We start from the raw sequence: 21,427 nt of genomic DNA, 5'->3' as shown, positions 1-21,427 counted from the left end.
CCACAATATAAGAGAGCAAGCTCTTAAAAAAAAAAAAAAACTCACAATATTTAGAGCCCTCGCAAAATGTAAAAGAATGAATAAAACCAAATTAGAAAAAAAAATCCTTAACAGGTTAAACAGGTGACTACGTATTGCTAAAGAGCAACCTGAAAGAAAATGCTATGAACTGGCTGCGCGCGATGGCTCACACCTGGGCGCGGTGGCTCACACCAGCACTTTGGGATGCCGAGGTGGGCAGATCACAGGTCAGATCGAGACCGTGCTGGTCTACATGGTAAAACCCTGTCTCTACTAAAAACAAAAACAAAAACAAAAAAATTAGATAGGAGTGGTGGCGTGTGCCTGTAGTCCTAGCTACTTGGGGGGCTGAGGCAGGAGAATCACTTGAACCTGGAGGCGGAGGTTGCGGTGGGCAGGGATCATGCCACTGCACTCCAGACTGAGTGAAAGAGTGAGACTCTGTCTCAAAAAAAAAAAAAAATTATGAACTGTACGTTAACAAATTCGATTACTGAGATGAAATAGACAAATTCCTAGAAAAACACAGATTACAAAGAATAATTAATGCTAATCCTTGACGAACTCTTCCAGTAAATAGAGGAGAAGGAGTATGTTCCAACTTACTCTAAGAGTCTAGTACTACCCTGCTATGAAAGCCAGACAGTAATCACAAAAGAAGAAAACCACAAACTTATATCCCCCTCATGAATGCAGACACAAAATCCCCAACTAGCAAATAGAATCCAATAGCGGATTAAAAATATACATCATGATAAAAAAGTATACATCATGACTAAATGGGCTTTATCCCAGGAATGCAAAACTGGCTTAACATTCTTAATTAGTGTAATACATAGTATTAATAGAATAAAGAACAAAACTGCATGATCATCTAAGTAGACACAGAAAAAGTGACGAAATCTAGCACTCATTCATTACAAAACCCTCAAAAAACTAGAATAGAAGGAAACTTTCTCAACCCAATAAAGGGTATGTATTAAAAAAAATCTAAACCAATATCATATTTAATAAAGACTGAATTATTTTCCCCTAAAAAAGGGAACAAGACAATGATGTACACTGAAAACTACAAAACAATGCCAAAAGAAAGTAAAGAGGTAAACAGACATTCCAGGTTCATAGGCTAGAAGATTTAACCTTGTTAAGATGGCAAAGGCCAGGCGTGGTGGCTCACATCTGCAATCCCAGAACTTTGGGAGGCAGAGGCAGGAGGACTGCTTTGAGCTCAGGAGTTCAAGACCAGCCTGAGCAACATGGCAAAACCTTGTCTCTAAAAAAATACAAAAATTAGCTGGGTGTTGGTGGCTCACGCCTATAGTACCAGCTACTGTAGAGGCCGAGGCTGGAGAATCACTTGAGCCTGGGAAAGTGGAGGTTGCAGTGAGCCAAGATAGCACCACTGCACTCCACCCTGGGTGACAGAGTGAGACCCTGTCTCAACAAACAAACAAACAAACAAACTGGCAGTACACCACAAATTGGCCAATAGATTCAATGCAAACCTTATCAAACCAGTTGGCTTTTTGTTGTTGCAGAAAATGGCAAGCTCTTCCTAAAATTAATATGGACATGCAAGAAACCCAGAATAGCTATAACAGTCTTATAAAATAAGAACAAAGGTGGAGGAATTAGATTTCCCAATTTCAAAACTTATACAAAGCCACAGTAATCAAAACAGTGTAATACTGGCAAAAGGAGAAATGTAGGTCAACAGCACAGAAATGAGAGCTTAGAAATAAGTTCCTAGATTCACAGCCAACTGATTTGCAACAAATGTGCCAAGAAAATTCAATGGTTAAAAAAAAAAAGTCTTTTCAACAAATGGTGCAGGGACCACATCCACAGGCAAAAAGAGAGTTTGGACCCCTACCTCACACCATAGATAAAAATTAACTCAAAATGGATAAAGGACCTAACGTAAGACATAAATCTACAAAACTTTTCAAAGAAAACTTAGGAGCAAATCTATGTGATTTGCTCTGGGCACTGATTTTCTAGATACAATACCAAAAAGCACATGGGATAAAATAAAATATTGATACATGGAACTTAATCAAAACTGAAAACTTCTGATTTCAAAAGGCATATTAAGAAAGTGAAAAGAAACCCATATAATGGGAGAAAGTATTTGCAAATAATATATCCAATAGGGACTTCAGAATTCATAAAGAACTCTTACAATTCAATAATAAAAAAGACAACATAACTGAAAAATGGGCAAAGAATTTGAATATATATTTCTCTAAAGAAGATATACAAAAGGCTAACTAATGAAGTTGATGTTCAATTTCATTAGTCATCAGGAAAATACAAATCCAAACAACAGTGAGATGCCATTTCTCATCCACTAGAACAGTTTTAGTTAAAAAGATGGTCAGTAACAAGTATTGGCAAGCACGTGGAAAAATATGAACCTTCATATGATGCTGGTGAGAGCATAAAATGCTGCAGCTACTCCAGAAAACTTCATGCCTATTATTCTTCATTTCCATGCCCAGTCTTAGGAAACCACTAAACATCTACTGTCTTTGGGCATTTCATATAAATGGCATCATGCAATGCATCATCTTTTACACCTGGCTTCTTTTACACAGCATGCTTTTTTAAGGTAATCCACATCAGAAAATATGTCTGTACTTCATTCCTTTTTATTGCCAAATAATATTACACTGTATGAACATACAACACTTTGTTCATCCATTCGCCAGCTATTTGGCTTGTTTTCACTTTTGCTTATTATGAATAATGTTGCTATGAGCATGAGGCTATGAGAATGATGCTATAAGCATGAGCATTTATATACAAGTTTTTGGGTAACATATGTTTTCAATTTTCTTGGGTATGTACCTAGGAGTAAAACTGCTGGGCCATATGATAACTCTATATTTAACTTTCTGAGGACCTGCCAACCTGCATGGGAGTTCCAATTTCTACATATCCTTGCCAATACTTGTTACTAACTGATTTATTGATTATAGCCATCTCAGCAGGTGTAAAGTGGTATCTAATTGTGGCTTTGACTTGCATTTCTCTAATGATGAATGATACTGAGTATCTTTTCGTATGCTTATTGGCCATTTGTATTTCTTCTCTGGACATATGTCTATTTAAATCCTTTACCCATTTCTTAATTGGATTGTCTTTCTATTGTTGAGTTTTAAGAGTTATGTGTTTTGGACATTAGATTCTTATTAGATACATAATTTGCAAATATTTTCTCCCATTCTCTGGGTTGTCATTTTACTAGATACATTCTTGATATTAATGAAAAAGCAGAGATTTAAATATTTCATTAAAAAGTTAACTCCTAGTAGATTAAAAATAGAATTGCAGATCCCCCAAATCTTAGTATGGAAAAAAGGGAACATGGAAAATTTGATCCAGTTTAGTAGACAAAAAATTGGTTCCTGGTGTTAGTTTACATTTTCCTCTTCTATTTCTTTTTCTGATAATGGTTTCTTTATCTCCAATAACCACTTTTTCGGTTGGGTTCACATTTAGCTTTTTATTTTTTCTCTGGAGGGTGGGAGTTTATATATTTTGGATGATCATCAGTTGTTACATACAGTGCAGGTATTTTCTCCCAGTCTGTCTCTGGCCTTTTACCTTTGTTTACAGTGGACTTCCCCTTATAAAGTCCTCACAAAGAGCCCTGTTGTCAACAGCACTGTCTGACAGGCTCTTAGAGAAGTTCTTGACCGCTAATCTCTGAGCAGTCTTTGCACCAGCCCAGCCTCTCCCAGTTGTTCTAGAAGCAGACAGACACATTGCTGAGTGGTCACTTCAAGTCTGAATCAAAGGTCAATTTCTTAGAATTGGTTTCTTAGAAACCCACCACCACTCCCAGCAGGTCCAGGTCAGGCCTTGGATCACCTTCTCGTCTATTCCTTCTTGTACCAATCATGAGGAAGAAGGAAGGGGCTGAGGGGAGGGAGTTACATACACACAACGTAGCTTCCAAGGTTTTATTCTTCATAAATCGGTAATGAAACACTTGAATTTGGATATGCAAAGCATCTTACCTGGACAGTGAATGAAAGACCAGTTGTATCTGCTGTCCTCCAGACACATGCTAGAATTGAGCAGGGGCTGTGGATAGAAATTTCCTGTAGGGGCCTGCGAAGGCATCTTCACTGGTCCTTTATAGGAACCCTCTATGCATTTCCCTTTGCCAGTATTGCTGGGATCAGTACACCAGCCACAGCCTGGTTGCTCCAAGCAATGACTACAGGTACAGTAGCCTGAACAATTTTCAGCTATTAAAAAAAAAAAAGTTGCAATTGACTATCTCAGGTAGATCTGAATTCACTGTATTTAAATTACATTTTTAACAGACTATTCAACTGGTATGAGTCAAAAATACTATTCTGTCTTGATTATTTAAAAGAGATAACGAATGTAAAGAACCCAGTATTTTGCCCAATACATAACAGAGATGACCCTTCCCTCCTTTCTCAATTCCAGGATATTGAAGGTAAAAGGGGCCTTAGAGGTTATCTATTGGAAAGCATTTACTTTACAAATTAGGACATTCAGATATGGAGCTATTACATGGATTGCGCAATATGCCATTGAGGATGGACAAGTTATTTCTGTACTCTGTGATCCGTCCTACATTTATTTACTGTCAATGTGCCTGATTCTGTATGAAGGTTGTCATCAGGCAGCAATGTCTCGATGGTAGTCTCTGGTCAGGTTTGAGCAGAGGTCATGTCCAGTCTTGTTTCTAAAATGTTAAGAGGCTGAGAGCACAGCCCCATGTCTGAGTTGTTGCCTATACAGAGGGCATGCATAAGTGCCTAGGGCTCCCTTTTTCACTTACGGGGACAGGTGCTCATTGTATACCACTCCATACACTGGCCAAAAGGGAAAGAGGCCACGTAGGCATTGGAGTCCACACACTGCTTCATGTTGCTGCACCACATGCACTCAGAGCTGCCACTGGTGCACTCTCCACATGCTGTCCTCAAGGCACATGGTGTCCGGCACTGCTTGGCACTGTGGTTTGCTGGGAATGAAACCCAAGAGAGACACTTAGAGCCCCCACCATGTTTGCTAAGGTTAAAGACTTTTCTTTCTTTTTTTTTTTTTTTTTTGTTTTTTTGAGACAGAGTCTCACTGTGTCTCCAGGCTAGAGTGCAGTGGCATAATCTTGGCTCACTGCAACCTCCACCTCCTCAGTTCAAGTGATTCTCCTGCCTCGGCCTCCCGAGTAGCTGGGACTGCAGGGGCATGCCATCACGTCCGGCTAATTTTTTGTATTTTTAGTAGAAATGGGATTTCACCATATTAGCTAGGATGGTCTCAATATCCTGACCTCGTGATCCACCCGCCTTGGCCTCCCAAAGTGCTGGGATTATAGGCGTGAGCCACTGTGCCCGGTCAAGACTTTTCAAATGTGGGTGATGACCCATTAATGTGCCATGCAATCAATTAAATGAGAGAAAACAGAAAACAATAAAAGTCATCAAGTGCTGTTTAGTCAAGTGTATTTACATACTTGTGGAAAAAATACATTTTATTTTCAAAGAGCATCAAGGACAAAGATGAGGAAACAGTGAATCTTTCCATAAAAGTAGGGCTGTAAGCCCCTTAGAGTTTGGGGACCCAGGATGAACTTTAGGGTTTTACAACCCACTTGAGTATGTAAAATCTCATGTTTGCAATTTTGGAGGGAAGAAGGACCACGGCACTCATTAAATTCACCAAAGGATTCAGAATTCTGAAAGGCTGCTTGGCAGCTCCCCTAGAAAAGTTTAAAAATCATATTTTAAGGTGACTTCTACAATGCTATGAATTCTCTTCTACACCTCTGTAATTCCTCACAAATTATTTTCCCAAAACTGGACACAATGCAAATGGAGGCCAGCCTCCCAAAATAACCCACAGTTCCACCGACTGCTTGTGAGTTCCTCTGCAGGAGGAGGAGGCTCGTTTTGGGTTGTCTTCATGCCACAGCAGCTACCCCTGGGCCTGCCTTTAGTTAGCCGAAATGTAGCCCAGAGAGACTGAAAGCTGGGAAGCAACTCTGAGTGTCTGTTGGCTCAGTACTCTCCCACAGCTCTCGCGCAGTTCTGGGTTGCCTCTGTCCTCGGTTACAGAACTGCTCTCATCACTTTTCTCCCTGTTGACACTACCTTTCTGAACACTGTTCCTGCAGTGACTTGCTTTACTAATCTTTTCCTTGTTTTTATTTCCCTTCTTTGTTTGTTCTTCCACTGCATTTCTCTGCCAACACCAGTATATTTGCCTTTCAGAGCAATTCTCAATACTTTTTCTGGTCAATAAACCTATCAATCTCATTGTTAATTAGAATATCAGTTTCTTTGAGTAGGTTATTATTACTTTGAATAGTTAGTTATTTTTTGTTTTCTTTATAATTAAAACCATTCAGGGTCCCAGAATATTTCCTTCTGCTTCTGAAATCTGGGTTATACTCTGCTTTGCATGCTTGAAATCAATACTTCATCTGTTTTCATCACTACTTCACACATCTCAGCAATTAACTATGCCTCCTATGGTTTCTCTCACATTAAACTCTGAATACCACCTAATTCACCCATGAACTTACCAGGCCTTTCACAGACGCTACCATTGAGTGGGTTGATGCAGGTTGCAGCCTTCAGTCCCCGAGTACTGGGTTCTGATAAAATTCCACAGAATCCAGCATCACTGGGCTCAGATGGCATCCACTGTAGTAAACTATTTGTAAATGGGGACATATCTTCCCAGCACCAGTAGGACACATTGATCTTCCGAAGGCCGACCCATGGGGTTAAAGTGAGCTTGGACTAAAGGCAAAAGAGATACAAGTATGAATACAACTAACATTTTTTTTTTTTTTTTTAAATTTTGGAGATGGAGTCTTGCCATGTTGCCCTGGCTGGTTTCAAACTCCTGAGCTCAAGCGATCCTCCCACCTCGGCCCCCCGAAGTGTTGAGATTACAGGCATGAGCCACCATGCCTGGCCTGAATATAACCAACATCTTGACCAAAACAAGCTTCTAGATAAAAACCACCAAGTTAAGTATACCCCATAGACATAGGAAAACCTCTCTATCCCTTGACTCAGCCATGGTAGATTAGGACAGATCATCACTTCAACATGGCCATTTTATAAAGGATAAAAATGTAGCTCAGAGAAGACAATATATCGTAAAATTCACAGAAATTATAGCAAAGCAGTATTTAAGTTCTGAAATACCTATATGAAGAGATGGCTATCCCCAAACACAAGTTGAGTATCCCTAAACTGAAATCCAAAACACTCCAAAATCTAAAACTTTTTGAGTGCCAACATGATGCTGAAGGAAAATGTTCACTAGAGCATTTTGGATCTCCAGATTAGGGATGCTGAACTGGTTAGTATAATGCAAATATTCTAAAATTCGAAATGTTCCTCGTCCAAAGCATTTTAGATAAGGGATATTCAACTTACACCACATTTGCTTTATCCATTCATCCATCCTGGCACTGGATTTTATAGGGAATAACAGGACAGTGACACCTGGGATAATCTGTCTTCTGCTCTCCTGAAATTTCCTTCTCATTGCAATTTTTAAAAAGTTTTAAAAATCAAAATAAAAAGTTTAGCCAAGAAATGGTAAGTATTCCTAATTTTGGTAGTTATAAAACAAAAGATATACTGTATTTCCCTCCCTTTGTTTTCTTTGAGACAGGGTCTCGCTCTGTTGCCCATGCTGGAGTGCAGTGACATGATCATGGCTCACTGCAGCCTCAAATCCCTGGGCTCAAGCAACCCTCTTGCCTCAGCCTCCCAAGTAGCTGGAACTACAAGTATGTGCCGCCACCATGCCAGGCTAATTTTTTTAAAAAAACTTTTTGTAGAGATGGGGCCTCCCTATGTTGCTCAGGCTAGTCTTGAACTTCTGGGCTCAAGCAATTCTCCCTCACTGGCCTCCCAAAGTGCTGGGATTACAGGCATAAGCCACCATACCCGGCCTATTTCCATTTTTGAAAGGAAAAAATACACATGCCTACTAAAAGACCTAAAAAATAAATAGATCCAAAAGAAAGAAAGAAAGTTAAAAATACTTTTTAAAGGCCCTTCAAGAATTTCTTTGCCTTCATGATAAAACTCAGATCCATTACTATAGTAGCCACAGCCTCGCAGGGTCTGGCCTTGGTTCCTTCTTGAAGCTCAACTATAAAAATCCCCTCCCATCCAGCCTGCAGTCAACCATGCAAACTTACCTGCAGCTCACTCAAAGAGCCATTCCCTTAATCATCTCCCTCTACATCTCACACATGGGGGTACTAATTAATACACAGGAAGCCCTTCCCTCTTCGACATCCTAATTCACTCCTTTTCACCTTCAGGGGTCACCTCCTTCCAGCTTTCTACCAGCCAGTCTCTGTCCTAAAGGCTAGGCTGGGTGCCCTTTCTTGTTTTTCCATAAAAATCTGGGCTCTACCAACTGGGCCACATCTAGAGGTATAGCTGTGGAAGGTCATTACACTTCAGTTGTCTCTCATCTGTCAGTCTTATCATTAAGACTGTGAATTTCTGTTCATAAACATGGCCACAGCAGATTAGAATACCTAGAAACGTTTAGAGTTAGAAAACCTAAGGAAGAGAGAAAGGGTACCAGAAGTATATCTGTGGCCACCTAGTTGAACCCTTTTAACTTCTGTGGACTTGAGAGTCATTGTTAGAGATGCCAGGGTAATCAACAAAGCTGGGAGCCATCCATTTTCTGAGGGAACGAATGACTATGGGAAAGGTCAGCTACCAGCCAAAGATGGAATGCTGGAAGAGACCCACATTTGGACATGGGAAGAGAAACAACAGAGACAGTTGCCAATGGAGATTCTGAAATCTGAAAAAGCTATCAAAATATTATGAAATGCCAAATGTGGTCACAGTAGCCTGAGGTAAACACACTAAGAATATGTCGCCAATGTTTGAGTGTCTGTACCCTATCTAAGTTGCACTGAAAAAAGGGACTAATTGGAGAAAAGTAAATACAGGGCACCTCCCACCAGTCTCAGAATGGCCCTATAGGTGGTACACAGAGGCCACATGCAGCCAAGACCCAGGCCACATTTCCATACCTTCACATGAAGAAGGCTGTATCCAAAGAAGCGTTGCCCTCAACTCCTCCCTGCTTGATAAGAACATTTCCACTAAATGTTTCTGTACCACAGCTGAAACTGCTGAAAGAACTTTGTTTTATGAGTCTACTTAACTGAGGGTAGCATCACAATTTATGACTCTGGACTAAAAATGACAAAATGTGATCATGCAATATTGACTATAAGCCCCCTGAGAGCACTGGGTGGACAGGCAGAGAACTGAGCCTTTCTGGGCTTAGAAACTCTTGACAAGAAGGTACTCTCTTCTTTTGAGATGGTTGGGCTGTGAAAGACCCAAGCAGATGTACATTTCTTTTGTTTTGTTTTGTTTTTTTGTTTTGAGATGGAGTATCGCTCTGTCGCCCAGGCTGGAGTGCAGTGGCGCGATCTTGGCTCACTGCAACCTCCACCTCCTGGGTTCAAGCAATTCTCCTGCCTCGGCCTCCTGAGTAGGTGGGACCACAGGCACACGCCACCATGCCTGGCTGATTTTTGTATTTTTACTAGAGATGGAGTTTTACCATATTGGTCAGGCTGGTCTCGAACTCCTGACCTCAGGTGATCCACCCGTCTCAGCCTCCCAAAGTGCTGGGATTACAGGAGTAAACCACCGCGTCCAGCCGAGATGTACATTTCTTAATGGTAATTATACAGTATTATGCACTATTATAATACCTTAACTTCAAGGAACTCAGGTGATTTAATCCAACCTAGCTAATTATCAGTGACTGAGAATCTCCTTCTCCCCTAGCAGAATCCAGAGGTAAAACAGATATGAAATCACCTACTGATGTCACCAGAGTATGTACACATACACATGTTGCAATTCATCCCCTACATAATTATTCATAGATCTTATATATACAAAGTATTAAAAATTTTAAGATAAACAAGGCATATGAGGAAGTGACTCTGACAGCACAAACCCACAGTCCCTCAGGCTGCGTTTACCAGCACTCCCCCTTTTGCCAAGCACATCACACATATCCACAGCCTTCCACATGCAAGCTGCAGTCATGGCCTTGATAGAAAGGTGGATACCAGAAACTTAAGTTTTGAGGATTTTAACTCACCATGCTCTGAGATGACTGCATTATTCGCAGCTGCTTAAGGACAAATTCTACCTTCTTCTGGGTTGTAAGAGAAGCCAAAACGGCATTGTGGTTCCTACAGAACAATTTAGCATTGTCATAATTCTCCTTGGCAGTAGTAATTTTCAAACATGAGTTTCCAACCAAATGCCAGCCAATGCCACAGATATTTTCTTTCATTAAGGGGAAAAGAGAAAAAAAAGAGTTTTAGAAATCAGACAAAACTACTATATTATTAGTTCAAATTACTGAATAGCGAAATGGGTTTCTAATTTAAATTCTAGGCCATTAGGATGCGGGAGCCTCTGACACATTATTAAGGGCCAAATGCAGAATACAATAATTTAAAAATGTTTACTAGTGATATCTCCCAGATCCTAAAAAGCATATTCTGAGGTCACTTCTCCTATGTCTTAGAGGAAAACACCAGTTTGGTGCCAATATTAGATTGGTACACTTCCTTCTGAAGAACAATTAGAAAGAAAACTAAAATCCTAAGTGAAGAGCAGACAAATGAATATGCATATTGGATGGCTGGGGTAAAAACTGCAAGAATGGAAATGAATCAAGGAATTAACAAATCTATAGTCTCCAAAAGCTGCACTATATTTTCATATTATCAGGTGGAAGGTACAATCAAGTATACACAGCATCCCAAAAGCAAGATGAGAAGGTCCTTCTTGGGAAACAACCCAAGTGATATGGCTATAGCATACAAGGCAAGCTTGTAATCTGCTACCTGTGATCATCCTGAACCCACACAAGGTACTGCACAGAAGCTACGAATGCTTCTTGGAAGACAATGAAAGAACAAAGTAACTTCACCAGAACCAAAGTACTCTGGAGACATCAACAATGTTCATTAACAGTAACAGTCACTGAGATAAAAGGTACCATGGGAAAGACATCATTTAAGAACAGACAAAGACTTGCTCCTCACAGTGTAGCAGTCGATCAGATAAAATGCACACTCCAGGTCCCACCCCACATTTGCACCAGAACATGCCTTTCACAAAATTCCCAGGTCTTTTGCTGTACCTTAAAATTTGGGACACACTGAGATAAAGAAAAGAATCCTACTCTGCAAGCTGAATCAAAAATTTCCAAGGGACATTCAAAAAGGGCCTGGTCCAAACCAACTTCCCTGAACAAGCTCAGATGTTGTGCAGAGCCAAGGAAGTTCCCCTTCCTGGACCATCCTGGTTGAACAAATATATCACAGTGGTTGAATCATGGCTGGCTGGTCTCAGGCCCTGAATTCATCAACCTGAACCTCAGAAGTAGCATATATTGAGGTTTTCAGGGCTGGAGATCACCCATAAAGGTGCTGCTGACAGAAATATCCATCCTCTCCTTCTCAGAGAAGGCCCATTAGCAGGTGCTGACAAATAAATCCCAGTGGTTAACAAGAAGTACTCTCCATAAAGTGCTCAGCAGACTGGCTGCTGAGACGTCGTGTTCTAGTCCCAGGTTATTGAAGGTGGATTGGAAAGAGACAAGGAGCAGGCTCAGTGATACAGAACCAAGCTGTTACTCAATTCTCCAGAGCAGTGAAGGACATTTCACTTTATTTCAAAGGACAGTAGGAGGAAATACTTAAGAACTGTATTTTAGTTAAAAACAAAATACCTCATAATACTGGTGTGGGGGATGAATGGACAGAATTAGCTTTTCCCCTCTGCTAGGTTCAAGCTAGGCTGCACAGTGTTGGGTGAAATGGGGTGAAGTCTTGGACCCACACACACCAAGATGACCCTGCAAGGCCTACCGGGCAGGGCAATGCACTCCTGATTCCGGGGCTCCCACTGGCAATTCTGGTCCAGGGCACAGCTCCTGCAGCTGGTCTTCTTGTTACAGTAGTACATGGGGTTATCCTTGGGGCAATTCTCATACCTAAAAATGGAGATCTAGAACACAGTGGACAAAAGCTTTTCTCCTGTATCCACAGAGAGAACTTATGGTGAGGACCAACAGGACACTATAGACAATAAAATCTAATTGAGGAAGCAAACTGCAAATAAATAGATAGATAAACAGATAGATAGATAGATAGATAGATAGACAGACAAAGTTGCAGTAGCTCTGCAGTGGGAACACTACAATGTAATGTTCTACTCAAGGACATGCTTTTAACTGGCAAGGAAGCAGCCCACTCTTTTAAACACCATGCCTCAACCTGCTCATCTGTAAAATGGGAATGTTGAACTTGCTGCTTTTCAAATGCTCACTTCAAAAGTCTGAAAGTTTTCTATTTTATGAACTGCATGAGACTGACCAAAAAAAAAAAGTCTTATAAGCTGTCAAAAACTATAAAAGCCTGAGTCATCTTATAACTTAAATTTAAAAATCTATATATGATGAGCAGTGAGATTATGCCAAACCAAGATATAAAACAAGGAGATTTTGCAAAGTCTGTCATTTCCACAGTTCAATATGGGCCACTATACACCTGACTCACTCTCAGTCTCAAATCCTAACTTGCTATCAAAACCTGGCACTGGTAAAGTGAGGTCACTATTAGATGCCTCAAACTAAGGATCCAGTGCTTAGTCACGGCCATGCCCACGGACAACAGTCCTACCTTCTTCTAAAACACAACAAATTCCCGGGGCTAGTAGGACCCTTGGAATATAAAGAACATCTCTTCCTGAAGGAAAACCTCAGGGATAATAAAATCCAAATAGAAACCCATTTGAAAAGTAACTCTGGGCCATTATTTATATCATATACACTAGAAAAGCTAAACCTATGACAAATTAGGATTTTTCCGAAATCTTTGAGAAACAGCCTCTGACCTGGCCTTCCGTGCAGCTGTGGTTCCTGGGCACACAATGGTCATTGCACCAGTGGCAGTCATTGGTGTTGGCTGTGCAGCTGTAACAATCCGTGTGCTGGTCACATCTGTCATGGTCAAGAGCTACAAAGAAAAGAAAATCTCATCAACTGGGACAACTTCAGTTGAGCACAATCTGAGACTGAAGTTAAAAAAAATCGTAACAATGATTAAGAAGTAAAATGAAGAATGAAACTGGCAGGAAAATATATTTGGTATGTTCTGGTTAAAATAATATTTAGAGATAGACAATCTAAAGAAACACTGCTTTGTACCCCAAAGAAAGAAGTACACAGAAAGTGAAAACAAGGATAGGTTAATTTAACTACTATAAGATATAATGAAAGTAAATTCTGGCTCTTTGAATACTTTTCTTTCCAAGAAAAAAAAATCAACTAGTAACAGAACGAACATCAAAGAAGCCCAGGAGCCAAAATATTGCAGGAGATCAAGTCATTCCTCCTAGTTATAAATGCAAGGCTAATTTGGGCACATGAAGTAGGCAGCACCACAGAACTGTGCAGGAGGCATTAGGCTCAGCTGCATTTTGTACGTACATGTAAATTCAAGAGTGCAAGTTTGAGAACTTCTGGGCTACTACAGACCTGCTGCATCTCCTGTTGACTCTAGAAAAGAGAAGCTGCACAACCATGTTGTCTCATCTGTTCAACCATCTCGTGTACAATGCAGTACAGTGAAGCGATATATTAAAAAGTTCTTTTTATTTTGTTTTTATTTATTTATTTTTTGAGACGGAATCTCAAAAACTCCGCACATGGGGGAATTCACAAACAAGAAAAGCAGGTTCCACCCTCACAAAGACCCCAGCAGTCAGCTCCTTAGGCTGCTCTTGCTGTCCTGGTCATTATCCCAAGGATTGGGATCACCCAGAAAGTGGCCTGAAACAGGGAACTGAAGTCTCAGATAAGATGACAGCAAATAGGTTGATATGAACACCTAAGGTAATTCAACACTATTTCCTATAAACATGCACATGTAATTTGAACTTTTAAAATTTCGTTTAAAAATGAACTATTTCACTGATTTTATCCCTTTCAAGAGACGAACTAACCCTGCTAAGTTCTGGTAATCTTGGTTCTCCAGCACCCGCCAGCCCACCAATGAACCTGGGTGAGTTGCCTGGGTGGCCTGTTTTTTGTTTTTTGTTTTTTGAGACAGAATCTCATTCTGTCACCCAGGCTGGAGTGCAGTGGCATAATCATGCCTCACTGCAGCCTCAACATCCTGGGCTCAAGCGTTCTCGCCTCAGCCATCCTAGTAGCTGGGACTACAGGCGTGCACCACCACGCCCACATCTGGCTAATTTTTGTGGTTTTGGTAGAGACAGGGTCTCACTATGTTGCCCAGGCTAGTCTTGAACTCCTGGGCTCAAGCAATCCCTGTGCCTCAGCCTCCCAAAGTGCTGGGATTACAGGCATGAGCCCCTGTGGCCCGCCCAGGGTGTTCTTACTGAGAATTTATGTTCGTGAAAGTTTAACTTGGAGCAGCATTCCAGGAATGAAAGCTGCTTCTATCCATCATAACTCTCAAGTTAACTGCAACACCAATCCTACTAGTAAGAAATTCAGCCAACATACTTTAATTGATGTAAATAAATATCTTGTAGAGACAACATTCTTCCTTTTAAAGAACTTTCTGGCCATGCACAGTAGCTCATGCCTGTAATCCCAACACTTTGGGAGGCTGAGCGGGGCAGATCACTTGAGGTCAGGAGTTCCAGACCAGCCTGGCCAACATGGTAAAACCCTGTCTCTACTAAAAATACAAAAACTAGCCGGGCATGGTGGCAGGTGACTGTAATCCCAGCTACTTGAGTATTACAGGCTGAGGCATGAGAATCACTTGAACCTGGGAGGTGGAGGTTGTAGTGAGCTGAGATCGTGCTGCTGTACTCCAGCCTGAGCGACAGAGACTCTGTCTCAAAAAATAAATAAATAAAAATAAAATAAAAAAGAATTTTTAAATATATCGCTTCACTGTACTGCATTGTGCTCTATGTCACAGCAATACAGGACAAGCAGCAAAGCAGGTAGAAGGAAGAAAACAGCTTGGAAAACATGAGGGGAGGTTCTAGAAGCAGGGATCATTGCCCATCCTCAGTAACTGTCTGTCTTGATATCACTGTTGTATCCAACTAGAGAAGCTAGACAAAAACACTTTGCAAGGACAGCAGCTCTCCCTCTCTCCACCAAAATAATTTACTTCAACATGGCTTTTCTGGGCTGACTCTCCTAATTTCATCCTTAATGTTAGATCTGCATCCAATATGGTAGCCAGTAACCACAAATGTATTTTAAATTAAAATTAAATTAACATTTCAAGTATTTGATAGCCCACGTGGCTAGTGGCTACCATATCGGGACAGTCCAGACACAGAACATTTCCGTCATCAAAAATAAAGTTCTACTGGATGGCACTGCCTCAGAGCAACCACAGCCAGGATCTAGGGTCAGTATGCAAAGTCTACGCAATGCCAAGAAGGTTATGTCTCCATCACCCGCAGACAGCCTCTACGAGCCACATGGCATGTCCCCATTCGAGATGTTTACAAACCAATTTTCAAATATCCAAAAACACTTTCTACAAGTTATTACTGAATAATCTTGGATAATAAGGTGAACATAAAAAGTATACATATGCTAAGTTCCTTCACAATTCAGATAAAATGAGGTCTCAAATTCATTAAAATCTAAGCAGGGAAAAAAAAACATACTTCTTTTGGAAAAACATTCTGATTTCAACTTTTCTTCTTGTTCATCAGTTGCCAGCGCCCACGAGATACACTGAGATGACCCTGTGTCCCACACACACCGGATACCAGGTCCTGCTGCTAAACAAGCGGCTTCACTCCGATGCCCATCACACTGTTCCGAGGTGAATACCAGGATGTCACTGAGAAGGAGACTATTGAAACCACCGAACACATACATGGTGCTAAGAGGAAAAAGGGAGAGAATAAATTTACCAGAGACTTAGATAACAATTGCATGCTATACTTTTTTTTTTTTTTGGAGACAGGTCTTACTCTGTTGCCTAGGCTGGTCTCAAACTCCTGGGCTCAAGAGATCCTCTCGCCTCAGCCTCCTGAGTAGCTGGGACTACAGGCACATCCAGCTACCACATCCAGCTACCATGATACACTTTTTACAGACAATCTTCAAACAAATCTTACATATCATAAGTCTTCTAAGAAACTATTTTTCAAGGTCTTAAAAAATATTCTTGTTTCCTTCCTTTCCAAATTCATCCTTTCATCCTGGCCTATAACCACCCAGAATAGTTCCAATAAGCTGCCTCCTCATCATAGCTACTGTATTAAAAAGTTCTCATGATAGCCTGGTGACTTTTAACCATGAGTCACTGGAAAATTTCAGTGTCAGGATATGCTCACATCTTTTAACACTAAATAGCAATTCTATATCTTCATTTTTTAAATATTAAAAATAAAAATGTACAAATTTAAAGCACAGGTAAAAGCCTCTGTAATTAAAGTTGTATACTGGTACAATTAAAGTTGTGTACTGGTACATGGATATGAGCCCAATCATAAACAGATAAAAGCACACATGTACATTTAGTAGACAGTAAAAGCGGCATCTTACATTAGTGGGAAAAGGTGGTCTTTTTAGTAAATGGTATCAAGATAACTAAACATATGGAAAAAAATAAAATTGAATCTATTTCTCTATATTCCAGGATAAATTCCACACCTTCTGAAAAAAACAAAACACACAAGTACTAGAATAATGGGTGTATTTCTCTATAACCTGAGAGTGGAAAAAAAAAAAAAAAGACTTAAAATCCAGAAGGTAGGGGAAAAAAAGATTGAAAATCTGGTTATATGAATTAAAAAGACGTTTTACATGGAAATAATGCTATAAGCAAAGTAAAATAACAAATGATATGCTATGAAAAAAAGATTTACAAGTTATGTTATAGGAAAAGGACTATCCCTAACATAGAGGGGGGCTTCAGCCAGTTTGCAGAGAAAAAATGCAAATGACCTTAAACATATGAGGAGATACTCTAATTTCAGTGCAAGAAAAATGCAAATTAAAACTATACTGAGGTAGCATTTCTCACCTGTAAGACTAGCAAAACAAAAACAGCACAAACAATTGACAATATATGGATTGGTGAGACTATGGGGCAACAGTCACTCTCACACACTACTGCTGGGCATGTAAAATGGTGCAGTACAGAGAGATTTGGCAAGCTCTAACAAAACTTTGCATTTACTTCTAACAAATGCATCTGAAATCACATTTCTAGAAGTCTATCACAAAGACAGAACAGTAAAAATACAAGAAGAAGTACATGAGGCTATTCAGTACAGCACTAACCACTTATGCCAGAGGGCACATTTTTTTTGTGAAAAATCAGACCTTGGGGATGACCTTGAGCAGTAGGATATAAATAACTCCCACAAGCTTAGCTTTCCAATAATGGAACACCAGGCATAAATGGGTTAATGATAATAGCAAAAGACTCAAATAGCCCCAAATGTCCATCAATTGGGGATGTGACAAACTATAATGCATCCACATAATGAAATATTAGGCAGATGTAAAAGGAATGAGGAAAATTTCTACATACTTCTATGGAGTGAGCTCCAGTACATACTGTTATGTGGGGGGAAAATGGAATGCAGAGAAAAGTATTTAAACAATGTAGCCATTTATCTACTGAGGGAACAAGAAGGTCAAACACACAAACATGCAGACATAATTCATTTTCCTTTTAAAAAAGGACACTACAGTTTCTCTTTAACCTGCCTTTTTAAAAAACCTAGAAACAATAGCCAACCCAGTAGCAATGAATACAACTAGTGCTTAGATTGCGCGTATCTAAAAACCGTTCTTTCTCCCTCCTGTCACCCCTTAAATACTAGAACTTTTTAGAGAAAAACCTAATTTCATGTCTGGATGAAGAAATGTTCACAATGAGTCCAGCAGATCTTGTTATACTGGAAAGAAAAGAAGACTAGGGTAGTATCAGATAAACTCAAAAGCTAATGTAAAGATGCCCTCATCGGCTAAAGATAGAAAATGTTTGAAATTTAATAAAAACACAAACTACAATAGATTAAAACACATGAAATATTTTTAAATCCATGAGTTCATAATGATACACATCTCTCATCCCTGAAAAAAAAAAAAAACAAACCTAATTTGTCATCTTTGGACAATGCTAAGAAATCAGTACATTATTTTGAAAATTGGTAAACAAAGGGAAAGAAACCTATGAAGTGATCTTGCCAAAATACTGAAGAGAATCTGATCAAGTTAATTTGCAGCAATTTTAGGAGAGAGAACAATATGTTATATGAAAGCCCAGAATACAACAATCAAAATCTGGACTATGGGAAACTCTACAGGACAAACAACCCAGTCTCTTTAACAAGTAAGGGGGACAATGATGGATGGGGTCCCTACAGATTAAGAGAAACTACAGAGACATTTTAACCAATTGTAACATATGGATCTCATCTGGATTCTGAGTTGAATGAACTAAACTTAAAAAAAAATTGAGACAATTAGGAGATGTAAACACTGAATGGACACTGAGAGATATTAAAGAACAACTTTTTTCTTTTTTTTTTTCGAGTTGGAGTCTTGCTCTGTTACCCAGGCTGGAGTGCAATGGCACCATCATAGCTCAGTGCGACCTCAAATTCGTGGGCTCAAGTAATCCTCCCACCTCAACCTCCTGAGTAGTTGGGACAACAGGCAGGCGCGCACCACCATGCCCAGCTAATTTTTGTATTTCTAGTAGAAATGAGGTCTTGCTGTGCTGCCCAGGCAGGTGTTGAACTCCTGGACTCAAGCAATCCTCCTGCCTTGGCCTCCCGAAGTGCTGGGATTACAGGCGTGAGCCACCACCCCTGGCTTAAAGAATTAACTTTAAAAGTGTGATAACTGTATAGGGGCTGTGTTTTTAAAATTAAGTCTTCATCTTTAAAAGACAGCCAATCCTCATTATAGTCACGTGGTGCTGGATAATGGTGTTTCCATCAATGATGGATGGCATGTACAATGGCTGTCATCTAGTAAGCTAAGGTTAATTTATTATTGAAGAAAACAATTTTTAAATAAATTTAGTGTAGTCTAAGTGTACAGTGTTTACAAAGTATACAGTAGTGTTGAGTCCACTCACTCACGGACCTCCCCAGAACAACTTCCAGTCCTGCATGCTCCCTCCCTTACAGGCCATGGTAAGTGGCCTGTACAGGTGTACATTTTTTTATCTTTCATATTGCATTTTTACTGTACTTCTCTACATTTAGATATGCTTGGACACACAAATACTTACCACTGCATTACAATGACCTACAGTATTCAGTATAGTAACATGCTGCACAGGCTTGTAGCTAGGAGCAACAAGCCATACCATATAGCCTAGATGTGTAGCCTAGGTTTATGTAAGTACACTCTGTGATGTTGGCACAATGATGAAATTGCCTACGGATGCATTTCTCAGAACGTATCCCTAACATTCAGCGATGCATGACCATTATCTGCAGATTGTAGATTCCATATTTGCAAATTCACCTACTTACAAAATTTATTTCTAACTCCAAAATCAATACTTGCAGTAGTTTCACGGTCATTTACCAGCATGTGTGTGCAAAGAATGGCAAAAAATTGGACTTGACACACATGCATAGTCCCGGCTAAGGTCAAACAAGGAGATGCTCTCCCTTCTTGTTTCAACTCTCACACTACAAACAAGTGTCCCTTCCATGATCTATCTAGTGCCATATTTTATGTATTTTTGTACCTTGTGTTAGTGCTTTCACTGTTGAAAATGGGCCCCTATGCAGTGCTGAAGTGCTGTCTAGTGTTCCTAAGTGTAAAAAGGCTGTGATGAGCCTTACTGAGAAAGTACATGTGTTACATAAGCTTTGTTCAGGCATGAGTTAAAGTGCTGTTGGCTGTGAGCTCAATGTTAATAAATCAAGAATATATATTAAATAAGATGTTTTTAAATAGAAACACACAAAAAAGAAAGTTACGTATGCTGACTGGTTGATGAAAATGTCGTCATCAGAGGCTTACAGAAACATAACCCTGTATTTCCCTAGCAGAAATAATTCAATATTCAAGAATTCAGTGTGTATAGTTACTTTATAGAGTTGTGAATAATGAAAATAAATTGCAATCTGAAATATATATTTTTTGAGTTAGGGTCTCACTCTGTCACCCAGGCTGGAGTGCAGTGGCGCCATCACAGCTCACTGCAGCCTCAAACTCCTGGGCTCAAGCCATCCTCTGGCCTTGGCCTCCCAAACTGCTGGGATAACAGGCTCGCGGCATGATCTCGGCTCACTGCAAGCTTCGCCTCCTGGGTTCACACCATTCTCCTGCCTCAGATTCCCGAGAAGCTGGGACTACAGGTGCCTGCCACCACGCCCGGCTAATTTTTTTGTATTTTTAGTAGAGACGGGGTTTCATCGTGTTAGCCAGGATGGTCTCAATCTCCTGACCTCATGATCCGCCCATCTCGGCCTCCCAAAGTGCCGGGATTACAAGCTTGAGCCACCGTGCCCGCCAGGTTTCACTTTTACCCTTGCTATCGGCTTACTCAGTACCACATTAAGCAGGCTAGATTCAACTAGTTAATTTGTTGCTTAAACCAAATAAGCAACCTCCTCTTCCCAGTACAGTTGGTGTTCTCAGCAATTGTGAATCCATCTGGTTGCACAGGGGCTCTGCAAAGTTAGGGAGAGTCCCTCAGAGACACATGGAGCAGGCAACTGAGAGGCACAGCTGCATCTCCTGCCACCCTGGTGCATCACAGCTATCTCTCCTCCTCCTTCCTGCCTCCCTCAAAACCTCAATGACAACTAAGGAAGGCACAGCTCACTCAATGCTGTTTACTCACTTAAAGCATGAAGAAATGATGTGAATCAAAGTTCCTTTTTCATTAAATTATTTCATAAAATTAAACCAAAACTATGGCCTTTTAGTAGCTGGCCTCCCTCAGGGTCCCCTGCCACCTACCCAATCGTATCTTAACACACAGATACTTACATATCAGAGTTCAAACATACCACTGGAATCACATTAAAAAAAAAAATTACAACTCAGGCAAGGTATTCCCAATTTTGACTCATGGTTAAATTATATTTTATAGTAAAGTCTCAACTTACTCTGAGTTTGAATAAAACCTAAGAATGTTTTATAAAAGATTCATTTGTTTGCTAGTTATTACTGTACTAATACCTGCAATTTAGCAAATGTCTATTACGTGCCAAATCCTGTGCTAGGAGAACTAGGAACACAAACGAAGACAGTTGAGGCCAGGCTCCCGCAGGCATAATGACAAAATGGTCCCACTGCATTCCAGATGAAAATCTCA

At 40.2% G+C, this 21,427-nt stretch overlaps 1 protein-coding gene across 1 annotated transcript in view; it reads right to left on the bottom strand.

Moving 5' to 3' along the window:
- The window catches only part of ATRN (attractin), a 123,903-nt gene that overhangs the window by 71,043 nt on the left and 31,433 nt on the right, over positions 1–21,427 (bottom strand). Inside the window, exons 12-18 of the mRNA XM_011974926.1 lie at positions 15,780–16,000; positions 13,008–13,129; positions 11,981–12,119; positions 10,195–10,385; positions 6,596–6,815; positions 4,847–5,032; positions 4,047–4,280 (exon numbers count right to left, since the gene is read on the bottom strand). Coding sequence (XP_011830316.1) covers positions 4,047–4,280; positions 4,847–5,032; positions 6,596–6,815; positions 10,195–10,385; positions 11,981–12,119; positions 13,008–13,129; positions 15,780–16,000 — 1,313 coding nt within the window. The remainder of the gene's footprint in view (positions 1–4,046; positions 4,281–4,846; positions 5,033–6,595; positions 6,816–10,194; positions 10,386–11,980; positions 12,120–13,007; positions 13,130–15,779; positions 16,001–21,427) is intronic.

This window comes from Mandrillus leucophaeus, unplaced genomic scaffold, assembly GCF_000951045.1.
Source record: "Mandrillus leucophaeus isolate KB7577 unplaced genomic scaffold, Mleu.le_1.0 Scaffold101, whole genome shotgun sequence".
NCBI lineage: Eukaryota > Metazoa > Chordata > Mammalia > Primates > Cercopithecidae > Mandrillus > Mandrillus leucophaeus.
The sequence above is the reverse complement of the archived record's forward strand: the minus strand, read 5'-3'. Positions and strand labels throughout refer to the sequence as shown.